Below are 20,133 nucleotides of genomic sequence, written 5' to 3'. Positions count from 1 at the left end.
GGCTGGTTAGCATACCCACTGGAGCTTAGTGGAGGTGTCCGGGCTGGGAGGCAGGACCTGGGGTCTCATCCTGGATTGACAGGAGGCTTGGCTGTGTGACTCTAGACAAGACCCTTCCCCCTCTGGGCTTCTAGCTCCATCTACCCCAAGAGCATGGATTTTATCATGGCCACTGTCCCTCCCAGCTCTCAGCTTTCTCCCAGGTTGGGGAACTGAGCAGAGACAGAGAAGGAAGGCCCTAGCTGATGAGGAGGGGGCACATGAAGGCCACAGGGAGGTGCTGCGGACAGCACTGCATCCCCCACCCCCACTTCATATGGTGAAGTCCTAATCCCCAGTGAGACTGTATCTGGAGATAAGGTCTTTACCAATACCTGGAGAAGGAAATGGCAACCCACTCCAGTACTCTTGCCTGGAAAATTCCATGGACGGAGGAGCCTAGTAGGCTACAGTCCATGGGGTCACAAAGAGTCGGACACGACTGAACGACTTCATTAATTCATTAAGGTTAAATAAGATCAGAACAGTGGGGCCCTTATCTGATAGGCTGTGGCCTTTGAAGGAGAAAGATCTTTCCCACTCCTTCCCTACCAGGTAAGGATGCAGAGAGGAGGCTGTCTGGAAACCAAGAAGAGCAGAGGTGGCCTGACGGTCTGGCGGGAAAAGGATGTAGGAACTGAATTTGGATCATCCCAGGGCCCATCTCAAAACTGCCATTTTCAAGTTGTGGGTTCCTGCAAAAGTGACTTCACTCCTTGAGCCTCAGTCTTCACACCCATACAATGGGGATAAACACAGCACCTACTCCACAGGGCTGTGATGCAGATACACAAGCCAGCGTCTGCAAGGGACCTAGAAGAGTGGCCCCGTGGAGACGTCCTAAGGGTACCTGCCGTCTACAGGATGGTGGGAGGGAAAGGAAGCGTGCAGAGGCCACTAGAGAAGGGTCTTACATGGCATTGATTTTAGTGCAGGGTCTGTAGAAGTAAACCAGTGGGGTTTAAGCCCCAGTACTGCCATCCCAGCTTGGACCCCTGCGTGGGCCCTGACTTTCTCTAAGCCTGTTTCTGCCCAGGGAGGCAGGGAGCCCTGCACCTACTCAAAAGGCCTCATGAGGATCAATTGTAAAAAAAGGTAGAACCAGAACACAGTCTAGAGTGACTAAGAGAAACTTCTGATGGAAGTTGCTGAAACCCCTATTCCTGCCCTAAGACTAGTTGGAGATACTACTGGCCAGTCCTGCCCACCCTGAGGCTCGCGGGGCACAGAGATGGGACTCAGGGACTCTGTCTGACTCTCTGGGCCAGTCTGGCAAGAACACACCCCACAGGTCCTGGGGCAGCTGGGCAGGCAGGCCGCTGAGGACCCTCTCTGGCTGGGCCCTGGCTGGCCCCAACCCTGCCTGGAGAAGGGGCTCAGCCTCAAGCTCAGGGCAGACATGCTTCTCAGGGCTGGAGAAGAGATCATTGGGGTGGAGGGGTCCTACCTGTCAGTGGTCCCTGCAGCTGACATCACAGGGCAGGAAGGACAGCCCCCTGTCCAGAACACCCTCACCCGGGGATCTGAGACTATCCCAGCTAAGCAGACTCAGGGTCCCTTCCTGCCCTTGAGGACCTCAATAGCATGTGCCGTCCTGGTGGGAGGCAGGGCTGTTGAGAATCTGACAGGCTGGGTGTCCACAGACCCTGCAACCTCAGGCCAGACACTCCCCGCTCCGAGGCTCGGTATCCTTGTCTGTTAAAGGGGGACCTCATGAACCTTGCCAGCGTGGGGTAGGAGGTGAGCCAGGGAGCTGCACAGATGGATGTGCATGGATGGCAGCTGCCATTACGATGACACTGGTTCACGATGACGTCCCTGCCTCCAGGAAGCCTTCCCTGATTGCTCAGGATGGAGTCAGCCCCCCATCTCTGAATGCACCCACTCCCCCGTCTGCCTGGCATGGGTGACTCTTACACCAGGAGCTACGTCAACCATCGTCTCGCCCACGGGCACAATGGCACACAACCATCCACTCCCTTAAAGGCGACACCCCCAAGCCCACGCTACACTGAGAACATGGCGACTTCTCTTCCTCCGGCTTCACAGTTTAGATTTACAAGCCCAAATGTTGCTTTTCTTGGATGCTTTACATTTAATTAGGTGTCCTAATAACAATGGAATTGCAGAAGTACTTATATCACTTTGAATTAGTGGTGCAGCTCTTTCAAACTTCTTTAAAATTTTTTTTTCATATATCATTTTTTAAAATAGACCTCATTATTTTAATTATATCCATTTAAATGTACAGTGGAGCCCTTGGATATTCTCAGCACGAATCATTAGGTATATTAGTGAAAAAGCACTTGGAATCTATCTACATGCTGACACTCCATAATCTATTCTATTTGTGTCGCTGTAAAATAGATTTATATATAGATAACTACAAAATAGTTGCTCAAGATATGCTATGAATTTTATATTTAACCCGAGTCACACTTCAACATAAAATCTAAAGTCAGGCACTAAAAGGATATTTCTCAGTAAGTACATGCTGTCTGTGGTCACTGCTTACTGCTCAGGCCAGAATGCCAGGATAGGAGCCAGACCAAGCAGGTTCCTGCCCAAGGAATTCTCTAAGAGACCAGGCCTTTCACTAAGGCAATGGTTCTCGAAGTGTGATCCTTGAAGGCCTATGGGTTCTACAGCGATGGCCCAAAAGCACCCATGGGGCCTGAATTACAAGGGTGGTGGTGAGTAGGCCTCCAGGAACACCACTTTCTCTGTCTCTGATACCTACAGCTTTGCTTTTGGGGTGGGGGGGTAAATGGTGGCCCCTCCAAAAGACAAAAAGTGTGAGTCGTTCAGTGGTGCCCCGTTCTTTGTGACCCCATGGACTGTAGCCTGCCATGCTCCTCTGTCGATGGGACTCTCTAGGCAAGAATACTGGAGTGGGTAGCCATGCCTTCCTCCAGGGGATCTTCCGGACCCAAGGATCGAACACGGGTCTCCTGCTGCAGGCAGACTCTTTACTGTCTGGGTCACCAGGGAAGCCAAAAGATAGACCTCTGACCTAATCCCTGGAATCTGTGAATGTGAACTCATTTGGGAGAGGGTTCTTTGCAGATGTATTTCATTTCAGGATCTTGAGACAGGACTGTCCTGGATTCTCTGGGTGGGCTCTACATGCAGTGCCAAGTGCCCTTATAAGAGACACAGGTGGGATCTGACAGACAGAAGAGGGGACAATACAGAGAAGATGAGAAGGCAGGAGAAACACAGATTGGACGGATGTGGCCACAAGCCAAGGGATGCTGCCGCCACCTGAAGTTGGAGAAGCAAAGAGTAGATCCACCCCCAGAACCTCCAGACGGTGTGTAACGCTGGCCCAGACCTGGTTTCAGACTTCTGGCCTCCAGAACAGTGAGGGATTGAATTTCTCTTGTTTTAAGCTACTCAGTTTGTGGTACTTGTTACAGCAGCCACAGGAAACTAATACACCATGTGTGGCTGAATTAGAAGAAACAGCCCCAAAGCAGTTAACTCTGCAAACCCGTGGCTTCTGCCAGCCCCAAAGTTTTCTTTTGCTTCGTTCTTACTCATCCCCGTGGCCGAGTCTGATCTGGTCAGTCAATGTGCCCGCATGCCTGCCCGGGAAGTTTTCAGAAACAAACCTCTTCCTCTGGGTCTTACCAGATGGTTCGCTGCTCACATCCACTCCATCACATCTGGCGCTCACGAGCACCCTGTGGCCAGACAGGGAACCAGAGCAGAGGGCAGGGCCCATGTCTGTTTCCTCCCCCTCCACATCCAGCCCCAGCCTGGGGCCTGCAGCACAGGACAGACTCATCAACATGATGCATAATGAACGGTGTGCCCAAGGGCACACAACCTCCAGCAATGGATCTGAGACCAATTCTTGCAACTTCTGTCCTAGAGTCATTCCCGCTGAGCCCTGCAGTCCAAGAGAGCCATCAAACAACTTCTCAGTGGACCGGAGGTCCAAGGACAAATGTCACTTCTGGCTACGTTGAAGGAAGAGTCCCAGCAATGCCAGTCAACCAAAGTTCTTTCTGGGTGGAATTTCTACATCATCCCACCACAGATGCTAACACTTATAATCCTAGCAAGTCTCAGGGGTCATGAGAAGTCCTCAGCACACTGGACTTCCGTCCTGCCCCAATTTGAGTCAGTTCTCCCATCTGATGATGACTGAGCTGGAGTCTGAGATATCTAAGGCCCTGGTGGAGGCCAGACCTCTGCCCAACAGATGTGTGAATCTCCTGTCTCTGCCGCAAGGCTCAGTCTCAGGACCACTCCACCTTCACCAAAGGCCACTGCTTATTTCCTCTGGTACTTTAGCCACTGAAATAAGCTAAAGCTGGTAGTGGGGGAGGGGGATCTCCAATCACAGTATGTAAGTAATGACTTGGTTAACTCTCTCTAGAACAAAACCTCATTAAAAGACTCTACTCATTACGAAAGAGGGTTAACTGGCCTCAAGCTGTGCTTAAACACAACACTGTCTATGAATGCATGGATGCATGTGGTGTTAAATGAATTAACACACATCCAGCCATGATGTCAGGGGCCGTGTGTACCCTGCTGCAGAGGCTGACCACTGACCTAGTCCTCCAGTTCTACCCAGCGGCCCACCTACCGATAACCGGAGCACAAATGATTATTATTTGCAAATGTTGGCAGGCTCTCCCTTGACAATACTTCCCAGGTCCAGTGAGGTTCCTGCCCCCCGCCCCCATTCCACCAGAGCAGTTCTTTCCAAGGCCTCCCAGGACCTCCAAGCTTCTAGATCCAACAGTCCCTACTCGGTCCTGACTGAATTCATCTCTATCAGCAGCCTTTAACGAGCTCCCCTCTCTTCTCCTCCAACTCTTTCCTCGCAATGCTCTGGGTCTTCCCCGTGGGCCTCTCACCTTCCAGCCACCCCTCTTTCTTCTGCTGATTCCTCTTCACCAACCCACCCTTTCCATGTCAACCTGTCCCAAGGATAAGCTCGAGAGCCTCTTCTGTTTTTACTCACACTCACTTCCTACATGATTGCACCTAGATTCGTGCTTTTACATGGGAACTATGTGATGATGAATTGCAAATGCTAGCTCCAGCCTGGACCTGTCCCTGAGCTCCAGACCTGCCTGAACAACTGCCCGGTGGACACGTCCACCTGGATGCCCAACAGGCAGGCACCCCTAGTTACAGGTCCAAGCTGAGCTGCGGTTCTGCCCCTTCCCCCAAGCCAGAAAATTCTCCTGACTCCAACCCCAGTGCTCTTCCCGCTAAACCCTGCAGCTGAGGACACAGTCATCGGTTAACGGCGGTCTCCTCCATTTCAGTTAGTACAATTCCACCACTCGGGGACCATCCTCGTCGCTTCCCTCTCACTCCCTACTCATCAGTCTACCTGCAAATCCTATCAACCCCACCTTCAAAATATGTCCAGAACCCGACACTGCTTACCAGCCCACCGCCACCACTCTCATCCAAGCTGCCTTCCCCTCTCTTGTCTTCCTGTAATATTCTCACAGCCCATCTCCCTGTTCCTATCCTGGCCGGGCCAGCTCACGTCGCTCCTTGGCTCAAAACCCACTTACGGTTCTGAATCTCACCCAGAGTAGCAGCCGGAGTCCTTGCTTCAACCCTCAGGGCTCTGAGACATGCCTCACGTGCCCACTGACTTCATCTGCTAACCTTGTCCCTCTCGTTTCCTCCCCCGGGGCCACATCAGCCTCCTCCCTGTCCTCTGAGCAGGTGGGGCAGGCTCCTGCCTCAAGCCTTTGCATCTGCTCTTGGCTCTTTCTGAATACTCTCCCTGGCCCCCAAATGCCCATGGCCAGGTCTCCCCTCCTCCAGGTCTTCATTCAAATATCCACATCCCTTCCCTGCCCTACGTGTTCTGCTCAGCATTTACCCTGCACTCATGTACCACTCTTGTTACCACTCGTCCTCCTCAACGTCTCCCCGACTAGAACGAGAGCTACAAGAGGACAGGGACGTTGTCTCCTCGATCTGCTGTCACCTGCAGCGCTGCCTGATATGGGCGAGGTGATCAATCAACACCTGCTCACCTAAGAAGCCAAGCATGAACCTTGCAAAGGTCAATGCAGCATAGCCTTTGAGGTGTCTCCCTCTCTCCACCACTCAAAAGAATTGTCGAGGGCTGGACTGCTTCAGCTGACACCCAGAACTGAAGGCAGCAACGTCCCACCCATCTGGCCTTCGGTAGAACACGATCTGGAGATGTTTCATTGGAGCCAATGTTCTGAATAAGGGAAGCTTCTTCCTGAAGTGTCATAGTCTTATCTTCATCCTTTCCAATGGAAATTTTCTTGAATGCAACAAGCTCTTCCTACTTTCTGAAATGCCAACAGGGCAGCCTTAGCAATGCTCTGACACCATCACTTTTTTTTTTTTCCTCCAGCTTTGAGATACTATTGACATATAACATGCAAGTTCAAGGTGGATAGGGTGGTGATCTGGTATTATAAAATGACACCAGCCCCTGAAGATTCGGGGTCACCATTATATCTTCCATTAGCAGATTCAGGCTGCTGGGCAGGAGTGGGGCGCTGAGGTCTCAGGATGATACCCACAAAGGAGCCTGCAGCCTCAGACCAGTGGCTCTGGGAACGCCCCCTCTGCTTCTAACAGGGTCGGGCTCCAAATCTCACCACCAATTCCACATGGCTCTACACCTCTGCTTTCTTACCCCTGTATCTGGACCCTGGCAGATGTCAGAAATGATGCAAGCAGTAAACAGCCAGATGTAAATATGCCAGCATGTGGAGCAGAGGAGATGCTGATGCAATGATACAGTCACAGGGTGAGTGAGGACAGGGCAGCTAGGACAGGCTGGGCAGCTAGGAGGGGCCAGGTGGCGTGGCGCTGCTTCAGGCCGTATGCAAGTACCATCTCCTTGCTCTTCACGATGCCTTACATGGCAGGTAGTTTTGTTCCACAAATAAGAAGACCGAAGATCAGACAAACAGAGTGACTTTCTCATGGTCACACAGCTTTCTAGTGACAGAAGCAGGATTCAACCAGGTCTGTCTGATTCCAATCCCTAGACTTTTTTTTTTTCCCTAGGCTTTTTTAAAACATCATCTGGATGATTTGTTTGTTTTTTTTTCCTAGAGAAAATAATAAAAACACTTGTTGAGAGAATGAAGAAATACAAGACTGAATGACCAGAAGCTCCAAGAGATGGGGAACGTGTGCATTTCCTTGTCTCCTACCGTATCCTTAGTATCTTGGCCGAACAGGCACATGCTCAATGCTAAAAACAGAAAACACGGAAATGCAAGAAAACAAAGAAATGGAGGGCTCCATCTCTGCCACAGAGAAAGGTGCTTGGGCTATGTTCAGCGCTGACCTTCAGCTCTCCTTGATGTGCCCCAGAAGGGCGGCTATGTTCACATTTGTCCTTTGGATGTAAAAAGTTTCCTGTTTTCAGCTACAAGAACAGAAATCATGAGGATAAAGGTCACAGCTTCACTACTAACCTGGAAGGGCCAAAAGAGAAAGAACTTACAGCAAAACCCCAGTTGCTGCAAACCCCAGTATCGAGGCAGCTGTATTTACTATTCCACCCGTGATCCAAATCTTCACGCCATCACCCATGCCTTAATAACCCTCAGAATTATCCACTTCTGTCATGTATCACTGAAATATTTTAATAAATAGTCAAGTAGGAAAGATTAGATTAATAGATTAAAAACTATTAACCTATTAAACAACTCTTAACAGTCTAGAAATTCAAAATATCCTACAATGCATAAATATATCATTAGCCTGAATTAATTTTTAGGCACTTAATTTTCTTCAATGTATGGTTGTCAGTCAGCTACAACGCTGGGTAATACCGCAGCTCGGAAAGACAGCATGAAGACTTAAATATTAAGAGTTAATTCCCTGGTTAATTTAAACCTAAAATAGAGAAGAGCAGGAGTCTTGAGCAATGGCTGTCAAGTCATGAACTCCGACATTTAGCAGGTGGGGCCCTCCAGGGAAAGCTGGAAGCTTCTTTCAAGGGAGTCATGGCACATGGAAGGTTGGTCCAGGTCATTAACAAGTGTTAACAGTATCTTACACAGAGGCACTGGCTGTGTTTTCCAATGGGTCTGTCCGTGATATGACACGTATCAGCTAGCCATGAGCACGGCTCTCTAAAGACCCACTGTGCCGTGACTCTCCCCACACAACTTTCGGGATTCTGCAGACTCAGGAATTCTCACTCCCTTAGAATGCCCTCGACAGGCAGGTGGGAAAGGGGAGGCCACACAGGAGCCTAAGCCGACTGTCCTGTACCTCCCAGGGCACCCACGGTGTCCTACACAGACCCCGGGGAGCAGGTGACTCAGCCATGAAGAGTGAGGCTATACCTAGGCTCTCACGCTGGCTGTATAAACAGAGAATACACCCCTTCTGCCATCAACGTTATTTCCTACCGAGGTTGTGACTTAGCCTCGATCACTGATGCCCAACAGTCCTGACCATTCACCTTGGCATGAGATGTAAAGAGGCTTCCCGACAGGACTGTACCCCTTCTCTCCTGCCCACCTTGACAACTGATGCCAGGAGCTGCCCAGCTGCTTAGAAAGCTCTGCCGTCCCTCCACTGTGCTTGCTCCATCCTGGTACTACATCTGGCTTCCACCCCTCTGCTCTCCATCCACCAGATCAGCTGATGACCTTGTCTGGGATCTGGAATGCACAGCCAGCTCCATCCACACGGCCTACTATGAACACCCAAGGCTGGTCCCTCACTGCCCAGAGGTGGGCTGCTCCCAGATACACAAACGAGACTCTTCAATACACAATCCAGTCTCCCCAAGGGGTTTGAAGATGATAAACGAGGTGTGCGGGCTGCTGCCAAGCTTCCTAACCTGCACACACCTCCCTATCTTGACGTGTAAGCACGAACCTCAAAGGGTTATTTAGAAGATTAAAGCACAGAGGTGTTCCTAAGGCGTCCAGCACAGCACCACACACATAGAGGGACTCAGTAACTGTTATTCTCTTCTCCTGTCGCTACCAAGCACTTGTCGGGCAAAACAAGAAAAGTGTGGTCCAACTGTGGAAAAGAGGAGCTCTTAGGTCACAGGTAGAGAACTCACAAATGAAGGCAGGAGAGGAATGCTTTGCCCCTGTGAAAACCAAGGGAACGGAGGGCAGGGGCCCCCGCATACAGCAGCAATGAAGAGGAGGGAGAGGTGGGCACACACGTGGACAGGTTCACTGCAGGCTGGGAAGGTGGTGTGATCAAGGTGGTGGGTGTGATGTACCCACGCCCTTTACCATCGTGGTTTGCGTGAAACCTGGAGGCGGCGGAAGCCGAGGGTGGGCAGGACGATATAAACAGTGAGGCTGTGGACATTTCCAGGCTTGCCTTCTCAGATTGAGGGCTTTTGTCATTGAAGGGTTCAAGGGACTTCCCTGGTGATCCGGGGGCTAAGATTCCATACTTCCAATGCAGGGGGCCTGGGTTCGGTCCCTGGTCAGGGAAATAGACCCCCACATGCCACAACTAGGACCTGGCACCATCAAATAAATTTTTTAAAAGGGGGAGTTTTCGAGAAGCAACCAGATCACATCATCCTGGTTCCATTCTCAAGACCGAGTTTCTTCAGGACAAGACAAGACTTCCGGATGCTCTGTACTGGTAACTGCAGCTTCAGGAGAACTTTCTTAAACTTGCTCAAGGAGCACAGGTAGGAAACTCAAGCTGGGTGGCTAGACAGAGTCCGGATTCCCTAGAGACCCCAGTCACTTCCCATAGCTGGACCACCCCAAGCTTGAGGACCACAGGGCCATTTGGAAAAATGATTCACCATTTTTGATACATAGGACTTGCAGTTTGCATTTCTGTGGCCATCTCCAGAGACAATCCCAAGGATGTCTGAATTTTCCAGCATCTGCCTTCTTTGGGCAGTTAACAGCAACTGATTAAGCAGAGTGAACTCTGCCCACCAGAGAAGCAAGGGGCCCCTTTGGAGTAAGTAGACGAACCCTTAAGAGGCAGCCTGCAATTTATGATTTTTATAGCCAAACTCTGGTCCCTAGTTTGGTAGTGTGAGAATACACATTTCTGGAAATCAAATGAGTTCCAATAACAGGAACACAAACATACAGTCAAGATGACGATGGAAGTGAAAGTGAAAGTGAAGTCAGTCATGTCTGACTTTTTGTGACCCTATGGACTGTAGCCAACCAGGCTCCTCTGTCCATGGGATTTTCCAGGCAAGGGTTCTGGAGTGGGTTGCCCATTTCCTTCTCCAGGGGATCTTCCCAACCCAGGGATTGAACCTGGGTCTTGCACATTGCAGGCAGACGCTTTACCATCTGAGCCACCTGGGAAGCCCCCGAGATGAAGATGGCACCTGATTAAAATATACCCAGAGCTGGTTCTCACATAATTCATTCTGCCAATACCATCCTGGTCACCGACCAGCATCAGGCCTACTGGTACTATGAAATTTTGTGCAAATAAGGTTAATTTGTTTAGGGCTACTTCAATTTTCCTGCTGAAAGCCAAAATGCTAAACAAGAAGAAGATATTATTTAAAAACAATTCCACAGCCATACACATGCGGTTATGAGATTTAACTGTCCACCGGGGGGAAAACCTTGGCTTAAAGCACAAGACTCAGTGAGGCCCAAAGCCATCTGATTATTTGGTTGACCATGAACAAGTCTATTTCTCAGGCCCTGTGAGAAGGAGGGATGCCAACCCTCCCCGGGAGGGTCACTTGAGATGCACAAACAGCAGGACACAGGAAGTGGATCGTGGTGGGCCCTCAAACACAAGTTCCACCCCCACAGTCATCCCCACCTGTAGGCTCCCTCTGACGTCCAGGCTCTATGAGAAGTCACCTGCCACCCACTGTTCCCTCCTCCTGGGAATGGAATCCAGCATTGCAGTGATGGTGGCAAAAAAAAAAAGCATTTACTGAACATCTACTACAGACCAGGCATTGGGCTAAGGGTGTAATACCACTTAAAAAAAAAAATTATCTGCCTGTGCCAGGTCTTTGTTGCAGCATACAGGATCTTTTTTTTAAGTTGTGGCATGCAGCATCTTTTAGTTGTGGCATGTGGGATCTGTTTCCCTGACCAGGGATCAGACTCAGGCCCCCTGCATCAGAAGCATGGAGTCTTAGCCACTGGACAACCAGGGAAGTCCCTGCATATCAACATTAGTGCACTTCATCCTCATTGACACCGCTGTGAGGGCAGTATGAATATAACCCTCCATTTTACAAATGAGGAAACTGAGGTCAGGTAACTAGCCTAAGGTCATACAACCAGACAGTAGGTGGTGCCAGGATCTGCACCCAGGCTGTGTGGGCTCAGAGAGAGGCTGAGTGAGATGCCCCACAGGCCAGGCATGCAAAGTGGGAGCCACAGGGACCATCCTGTTCCACCCTGGGGCTCTCCCAGGACCAAGCAGAAGGCCAGGCATTTTGAATGCAGGACTCACAAAATGCTTTGCTGAAATGAATTCCTCAGGCCTGAAAAACATGGCCTTTCAGGAACTCCCTTCCAAGCCTACTGTCTAAGGTCCTGCCTGTCCTGAACTCTTGGCAGTACCTCTTCCACATCTTGCCCCCTGCAGTGTATTCTTCTGGCAGACAGAATGATCCTTTTAAAACCAAATCATGTCACTCCTCTGCTCAACACCCCCAGTGGTTCCCCGGTTCAGACAGGGTAAGGGCCAAAGTCCTGACAAAAGTTTCCAAGGCACTAGGCAGCTGTATCAGTCTCCCTGAAGTTGTTCCAACACACTGTACACACTCCTGCCCCAGGGCCTTTGCACCTACTGTCCTCGCTGCCTAGAATGCACGTCCCCAAATGACTGCCTGACTCAGTCCCTCATTTCCCTCAAATCTCTGTTCAAATGTCACCTTCTTATTGATGCAACACTGCTTCTGACTTTCCCAATCTCCCTCTCTGCCCTTCCCCCAAAGCACTTCTTACCATATGACAAGCAATGTACTTTCAGTATTTTTGTCTCCTCCATTCCCACAAGAACATGAGCTCCACAAGACCAGGGATTTCTGTTTTATTTGTCACTGTATTTACAGCATCACGGTCAGACCCTAGCACTTAGCAGGCACTCAGTAAGTGTTTGTGGAATGAGTGAATGAGCCTTGGTCTTATCGCCTTCTCCTCCACCCCAGTCTCCCTGTCTATACGGCCCAGATCACTTGTTACGCAACTGGTACACATGGCGAACAAACCAGTCCCTCACCGCCTCTATCCCTTGGTCTGCCTTATTTCCAGATGAAAGGGCTGGACCAGATTATCGACAAAGTCCTTCCAACTCTGAAAACCTTCAACTGACCAAAAAGGGCGGGGGGAGGCGCCTAATTCTTCATTACAACAAGGCTGAAGCTACATTTACTTGATTATGAAAACCGCATTTAGAATGTTAGAATTTTCTACAGTTAAGGCCCCACAGCCCTCCACGCCTCTTAGAGTAAGTGAGGTTTGGCTGCATTGTGGTACGTGATCTGTAACCTGCACACCAGGTTAGCATTAACCTCAAGTGCTGAGATCACTGGACTTGTAAAACCAACCCAGGTTGGGTTACAGGGAAGTAAACCAAACCACCAGCGGTCGTCTCCTAGGATCAGAAACACCACCTCTCCTCATCCCCCTCAATTTAACACTAATTCCTTAGCAGCCCATGCTGTTGCTTTTGGGGTGTAGCCAGAGGCCCTCTAGAGAAGGAACAGCATGAGGTGTTCTGGGCCGAAAGGAAGGCGCTGGAACGAAAGCAGAGCCTGGTGTGATAACACAGCATGCATGGCAAAGCTTGGAGCGGAGGTCAGAGGGTCACAGGTCCTTCAAGGTCAGTCCCAACCAGGACCATTCAGCCTCTCTCTTGACTTCGGGGAGCCTCGGGCTTTAGTCTCTCCATCTGAAGCAGGGACTTGCATGAGTCTAATGCTCCACCAAGCATCCAAGACCCTTAACCCCACCTGGCCAATCTAACCCAATATCCGGGCTCATGCCCGGATTGTCATGCCCGACAATCTTTGCAACCCCATGGACTATAGCCCACCAGGCTCCTCTGTCCAAGGGTCAAATTCACTAGTGGCATCAGCTAAGGGCTATATTAATGTTCTATATTAATGTTCTCTGGACCTTTAAAGCAGAACTCACTTCTCACACCGATTACTGGGTCACTCGACAATAATGCTGCTCTGGTCTTTCAAAGATGCTCTATTAGCTTTAATAACAGAATCAATATAAGCTCCCGCGTGAGATCCTTCAGAGGCCCTGCCTTCCGGACAAGACCCTAGTCGACGGCCCAGCCCTGGTCCCCTCACAGGCTCCTCTCAGCTCTGTAAACTGATCACTTCCTACAGCAGCAGGAGGGCACGGTGGAGAGGCAGCTGCATCAGAAGAGTCAGACCGGGGCAGGCACCCTGGCTGTGCTGCTCACTTCCAACTGGATACCTCTCTGGGCCTCAGCAGCTTCAGTAGGAAAGTGGGAATAAGAAGATCATCTTTCACAGAGCTGTGATAAAGATTATGGGCTGTGCTGCATTTAGTTGCTCAGTCATGTCTGACTCTTTGCAACCCCACGGACGATAGCCCGCCAGGCTCCTCTGTCCCTGGGATTCTCTGGGCAAGAATACCGGAGTGGGTATAGACTATCCTTTCTCCACGAGATCTTCCCGAACTAGGAATTGAACCACAGGGCCTCCTGCACTGCATGCAGATTCTTTACTAGGTGAGATACCAGGGAAGCCCCATAAAGATTTTATCTTTTAGCAAATGTAAATCACTTAGCTCAGAGCCTGACTAAATGGTAGTTATTATTAGAAATTTTTTTTTCTATATCATAAGTTATACAGTAAGGTCTGGGCTGACCCTTCTTGGTGTATACTCTGGCACTGTGGCAATAACACGGGGCTCCATTACTAAGTGTATGCAAATATAGGTTAATCAGGGAGAGCAAGGAGATGCCACACAGGCCACCTCCCACCTCCCCTGACCAGGCCAGGCATCTCTAGCTGATCTCAGTACTCTTCTCCCTGTCACTACAGCCTTGGGCTGATAAAGACACAATATAGAGCTTCAGGCACCTATTAGCACTGTGGGGAAACCCATCTGCTGTTCTCCAGTCACTAGGCAGAGATGGTGGCCTGGGAGAGATTCATGCATTAGAGAGTGAGGGCAAGGGCCACACCCACATACAAGTGATGAGGAATGAAGGGAAATTTGTTCCCACTGCTGCAGACCCAGCGCTTTGAACGGTGCCTGCCACGGAACAGGTGCTCAAATGTCTGTTGGATGAGTAAATGAACATCTAATCCACCTAAGTCCATAGCACAGAGCACTGGGTCTAACCTAGTAGGTGCTCAATGAACAAGAGAGGGCGGTGGGGGCGGCTGGCTAGACCCTCACTCGAGTACAGCGTCTGTAAGTAGACACAGCACCAGCTTGGGGAGGGTCAAGGCCTGATACTGCTTTCCTCACTCAGCACAAGACCCTGAGCAGGGCCTTCTCTCCCCATGTGTTCAATGAAGGGAGTGACTAGACAAAGCCAAGGCCCCTTTCAGTCCTGACATTCAGATCTAGGAAGCGTCTCCAGGCACTGGCAGTCTAGGGACGTCCACGACCCCACAAGTCACAGCCTCATACACTGCTCTTATGCAAGATTCTAATATCAGGGGCCCAGGAGAGAAACACAAGGGCGCTGGGCAGCCACTGGCTACATGAGTCACTGTCCGGATTCCCAAGCCCAAGCTCGACTGTTCAGCCCTTCAATCTAACCCACACTCCTTGCCCCTAGGCTATCCCATCTTCTCCCACCTCAGTCAGGGTACCCATCCCGTAAACACTCTCGAGTGCTGGCTGGGGATCAGCCCACAGCACTGAACAAGACAGAAGTGGCCTCTGGAGCTGGCACTTGAGAAGCAGAGAAACGTACACAAATACGTGGAGTAAGTGAAGAGTGTAAACAGGCCACAGGTGGGGTCGGCGGGGCTCAGAGAAGGCGTCTTGGAGGGGAGGGTGGAACTGAGACCTAAAGGATGACAGGATGCTGATCATGGAAAGACTGGGGCAGAGGACATCCCAGGCAAAGGAACAGTGGTTGCAAAGACTCAGACCGGGAACTGGCGAACCACGGCCATTCGTGTATTTACGTATCATCTGTGGCTGTCTCCGGATTATGCCACCAGGGGTGCCAGAGAGACCTATGGCCTGTGGAGTGTGAAGGACTATCTGACCCTTTATCGGTAAAGATGGGCGACCCCTGGTTTACAGAGTTAGAGGGTCAGGGTAGCTAAAACAGACTGAGCAAGGAGGAGAGGTACGCGAAGACCAGGGAGGTGGGTGGAAGCCGGGCCATGCTGGCTTGGGTGGGTTACACTGATCTCCAGCCTGGTGTCAATGCCCCCTTTCGGGCTGTCTCCAATCCACCCTGCAAGTGGGGGCCAGGGTGATCTCCCTGCAACACAGAGCTGATCACCTTACCCTCCTGCTCCCATGGTTTCCCAAAGCACGTTACAAGGAACACAGGCTCCATGAGATAAATGTCAACAAAAGCATGCCACAGTTAAGTAATTTTGAGCAACATGTCATTCTCCTCTCTCTCTCGGATGCTCTCAAGCAAGCACCCTAGCACGTGAAATGCTTTGGAAAGTTCCACAGCAAAGAAATTGGTGGACTTTAACTTGCCAGTCTTCAAATTATTTGGCCAAAGAACCCTTTTTTTCCCCCCATAAAAATGTGTTAACATTTAAAGAACCAGTGTTCCATGAGCTGAAGGGCATACTCCTGTGCTTGGCACACCCAGCTCCAGTAGGCAATCCTAGAGCCTGTCCTACACGTTGCGGATGTGGCCTGGGAAGCCCTCTCTCTAGGCTGTCCCCTTGCCTTCTTGCCGTCAATGCCCTAAATAAAGGTCATCTGGCCACACCAGCTGCTCTACCTAATGGAACAGCAGGAACAGCACTAACATTTACACCAAGGGGCTGCCCGCCTGCGCCCCTGGTGGGAGACGTCCACTCCGTGGGCCTGTCCAGCACTGCTTTCCCCCATCTTCGGTCATGACACTCCCGCTCTCCTGTGGGGACCACGCTTCCGCCATCCCCTGCCGGCCCCAAGGGTGAGGTCTGGCTAAGCACAATAGTCCACCCTCCTGATCTGGAGGGACGGGCTCAGGGGAGGAGCATAGGACCGAAGCTGGGCCAGTGAATTCCAAACTGGGCTGGGCGTCCTTGGAGTTCACGATGAGGCAGTCGAGATGGGATTCAATCCCAGGTCCTCCCGCCCCGTCTTGCACTTCAACCCCCAAGTCTCCCCTAACTTGAGCAGCTAAGTCCAGCTGGGCATAGAGTCATCCTTAAGATTCCAGTCACAGATGCCCACAGAGGAGGGCTGGAAAGTGCTACTCACAGCTCCATGTCCTCCAGGGAAGTATGGCTACTTCCCAGCCAAGGGGGCTAACCTGGACCATTCTTTCAGGTGGTAGGTGATGACTGGACAGAGGTGGGTGTTGGTCCTGAGACCAGGGATGAAGGAAAGGTGAGTGCGGTGGGGGGCGGGGAGGGGGGCATACCTGCTAGCCGTGCTCTTCCTTCCAGCTGCACTGGCTCCGTCAGCCTGCAAAGGAAATCCAGAACAGCTACATCAGCCAAGAGGAAGACCCGGACTGTACCCTACCAAGCGCCCGCTCAGACACCAGCTTTCAGAGGGGTGAGCGGGCCACCACCCCGCTGCTCCATTCCTCCAGGCTGGAAAAATCTTGCCCCCCAGTGGCAAGAGGGGGTCAGGACAGCCATCCCCCGACCCACGCCCCACCCCACCCTCCACCACCAATCTGCTTGGCCCTTTAAATACAGCTGAGCACCCACTGCCAACATAAACCCAGCAACCACAGAGCTCCTGGGACTCGGTGAAAAGTAAGTAACCAGCTAAATCTGAGATTGAATTGCACCATTTTTATTTTCAGCTGGGATTTCCAATAAAACAGTAGCCGCAGATTTATTCCTACCAACTGGAGGGGGGAAATCCTATTACGTTAAAATAGGCTGTCCCCCAACCCTGCAAACAGAGGGAGGCAAGAGAATGCTGGTTTGTAATCACTTTTATTTGGGGGGTGGGGGGGTGGAGAGATAAGGCTAACCAAATGAAATTTTCAGAAATCATAAAATTCTGGTTCAGATGGAGAGACTGAGGCCCCAGAAGAGAAGAGAGTTGCCTGAAGTCTCATGAGGACTGAGTGACAAATACCCAGGGATCCTGACACCTAGGCCCATGCTGGGGAGACCTCAATGCTAAGACCACGGACACGGGAGAGATTAAGGCCATGGGTTCTCCAACACCCCTGGTTGGAGATGCACTGCCCAGCTTTGGGGAAACATTTATGATAATAATAATCACAGTTGGAATAATGCAGGTTCAAAACTCGAGCACACATGTGTTTCCAAATTCAGACGCTTTCCAATTTTAGAAAGGTAATGTGGCCCATGTGTTCTATATTTTGAAACAACCCTAGAAGGGTCTGGGGAGCCCCCAGTCCTCAAGCACGCTGATATTTCTATAGTGAAACATATGCAGTCAGCACATGGGTAACATGAAGCTGGCACCTAGCCTCTTCTCCCTTCAGGTCAAGTTCTGTCGCCTCACCAGTTAGAAAACATCTTTTTGTTTCCAAGCTTTCTGAAATTCAGGGTTGCAAATGAAGGACTGAGGACTTAAAAACAGCAGCAGCTACCTGTTAAGGAATGCCTCTGAGAAGCTGCAAACTGGCAAAACCAGATGGTGGACTTCAATTTAAATAGTCAATATATAAAAATAAAGGGATTTCATCCCCCCCAAAGCCAGATGTTCAGCTTCTGAAAGCAACACGCAGTCCCACGTGACCAATCAGCTTGACCTGACATACGTGGTTAGCCACAGTCCCCACCACTCCCTCTTGCCTACTTCCCCACCCTGTCCCCTGTGGGTACCAAGACTCACTCCCCCAGCTAACTTCCCACCCAGCACTAACGTATGGGCACTGAACGCCTCTCATTTAATCCTCTGGACAGGTTTCCCAACACACATACACAATCTCCCCATTTTACAGGTAAGGCACTGAGGGTCAAAGAATTTAAGTCATTTATCCAACATCCCTTGTGGCTCAGGTAGTAAAGAATCCGCCTACAATGTGGAAGACCAGGATTCGATCCCTTGGTTGGGAAGACCCCCTGGAGAAGGGAAAGGCTACCCACTCCAGTATTCTGGCCTGGAGAATTCCATGGACTGTACAGTCCATGGGGTCACAAAGAGTCAGACACGACTGAGCAACTCTCACTTTCACTTTCATCCAACATCCCACAACTACAAGCCCAGGTGTGGGTCACTCCAACACCCACCTTCCTCAGCTCCAGAATATTTTATCTCCCTCCAACACTCAAGAGAGCCAATTGGGAAATGGGGTGAATGTACAGAGCCCCCATTGCCCACAGGAAGGAAACGGACAGGTGAAGAACAAGGATGCAGAAACACAAGGCTTGGGAGGAAGCAGCTAATGGGATGCCAGCGTATTATTTCCATGGAAGAACCAAGAAAGCAGAAGATGGTTCGCAAATAATATCACTAGGAGCAAAAGAACAGGATCAATTACAGCCTCTTTCTGATATCTTGCATTCCTCAAACTTGTAAAGAAAACAAATGCAAGGAGTTGTTCGAATGCTCGAATCAGAAAAGGCAAAAGGGGTGGAAGTTCTGTCCTCAGAGAGCTTAAACAGAGTAAAACCCCCAAAGCACCTTTCAGACTCAACTCTACGTGTGTATTTATAGGATTTCATACCTATCTTTCATGTTATCTCTTTTTTGTCCTTTTCCTTCACACATAATTTCACACAAAGTTGACCAGTTCAAGTGTACTGAACATGCAACTGGGCAGGGAAAAGGAGCCTCTCTCTTTGGCACACCTGCCCATCTCCACGTGTGTTCCCATTTTCCCTTTTATTGTGTTCATGATATTTGAACTTCTCATCATGGGTAGCCACATACATTTTTGTTTTCCACTCATTTTTATCAAACTAAGACAAAGTGCTAAAAACGTTCAAAGAGCTGTCTAAGCAAATCTTTCTGTAGAAGCCTAGATGGGACGGGATAACTGGAGGGAAGAGTGCATCCCTGCAGGGTGGGAAATGTCTGTTTATTGGCAGATATGGGAAGGCAGTAGAGATGGACCATGGACCACAAGTGAGAGATGCTCAAGAGAGCATGTGTCAATATCACAGCAACTCTCAATCTCAGCCTTTGGGCCTGAGTCCAGACCCACCCGAAGCTCCAATACTTTGGCCACCTGATGTGAAGAGAGGACTCGCTGCAAAAGACCCAGACGCTGGGAAAGACTGAAGGCAAGAGAAGAGGACAACAGAGGATGAAGTGGTTGGATGGCATCACCGACTCAAGGGACATGAGTTTGCACAAACTCTGGGGGATGGTGAAGGACAGAGAAGCCTGGCATGTTGCAGTTCGTTGCAAAGAGTCAGACAAGACTTAGCAAGTGAACTGAACTAAACTGAACCAGACCACCTTAACGACAAGGGACAGCCTCTATGGGCCTCCCACCCCCACCAGCCACAGTGCTGAGGACACCGATTCTCAGTTGTAGAGATCCCTAAGGAGCCAGGCTGGCTTTGTCTGTATCCTCACAAATATCTCAAAGCAAGTCTTACTGTTTGAATTCAGTTGATAGTGCCATTTTCCTGGGTCCAAATGGTCTACTACCAGCAATTTCATTCAATTTGACCCAAACCACAAACTCACTTTTACCCAGTGTAATCTGATCTGATTCTCAATTTGAACCAAAGTTCAAGAACACCGGGCGTGGAGTCACAGGGTCTGAATTCAAGTCCTGGGTCTGCCAGTTTTGAGCTGTACAATCCTTGGCAAGTCATCTGTACTCTCTAGGCCTCAGTTTCTTCATCTGCAAAATGGCAATTTGCCAACACTAGGATCTATCTCTTGGGACTGGAGGGAGACTTAAACATGATAAATAAGCTATACATGTAAAACTACTTAGTTTGAGCCCAGCTGTAATAATAATAATAATTGTTAACAATCCTAGATATAGCTATAAGGGTACCATTTATTGGGCCCAAGAAACTGAGGCACAGAA

The 20,133-nt window shown here is 50.1% G+C and overlaps 1 protein-coding gene across 13 annotated transcripts in view; it reads right to left on the bottom strand.

Moving 5' to 3' along the window:
• The window catches only part of ZNF618 (zinc finger protein 618), a 198,373-nt gene that overhangs the window by 72,850 nt on the left and 105,390 nt on the right, over window positions 1-20,133 (bottom strand). For all 13 annotated transcript variants that reach the window (XM_065946757.1, XM_065946755.1, XM_065946758.1 and 10 more), the window contains exon 2: window positions 16,573-16,616. In XM_065946757.1, coding sequence (XP_065802829.1) covers window positions 16,573-16,616 — 44 coding nt within the window. The remainder of the gene's footprint in view (window positions 1-16,572; window positions 16,617-20,133) is intronic.

The sequence above is a fragment of the Muntiacus reevesi genome, chromosome 10 (genome assembly GCF_963930625.1).
Source record: "Muntiacus reevesi chromosome 10, mMunRee1.1, whole genome shotgun sequence".
NCBI lineage: Eukaryota > Metazoa > Chordata > Mammalia > Artiodactyla > Cervidae > Muntiacus > Muntiacus reevesi.
This window is presented reverse-complemented; position numbering and strand designations above follow the sequence as displayed.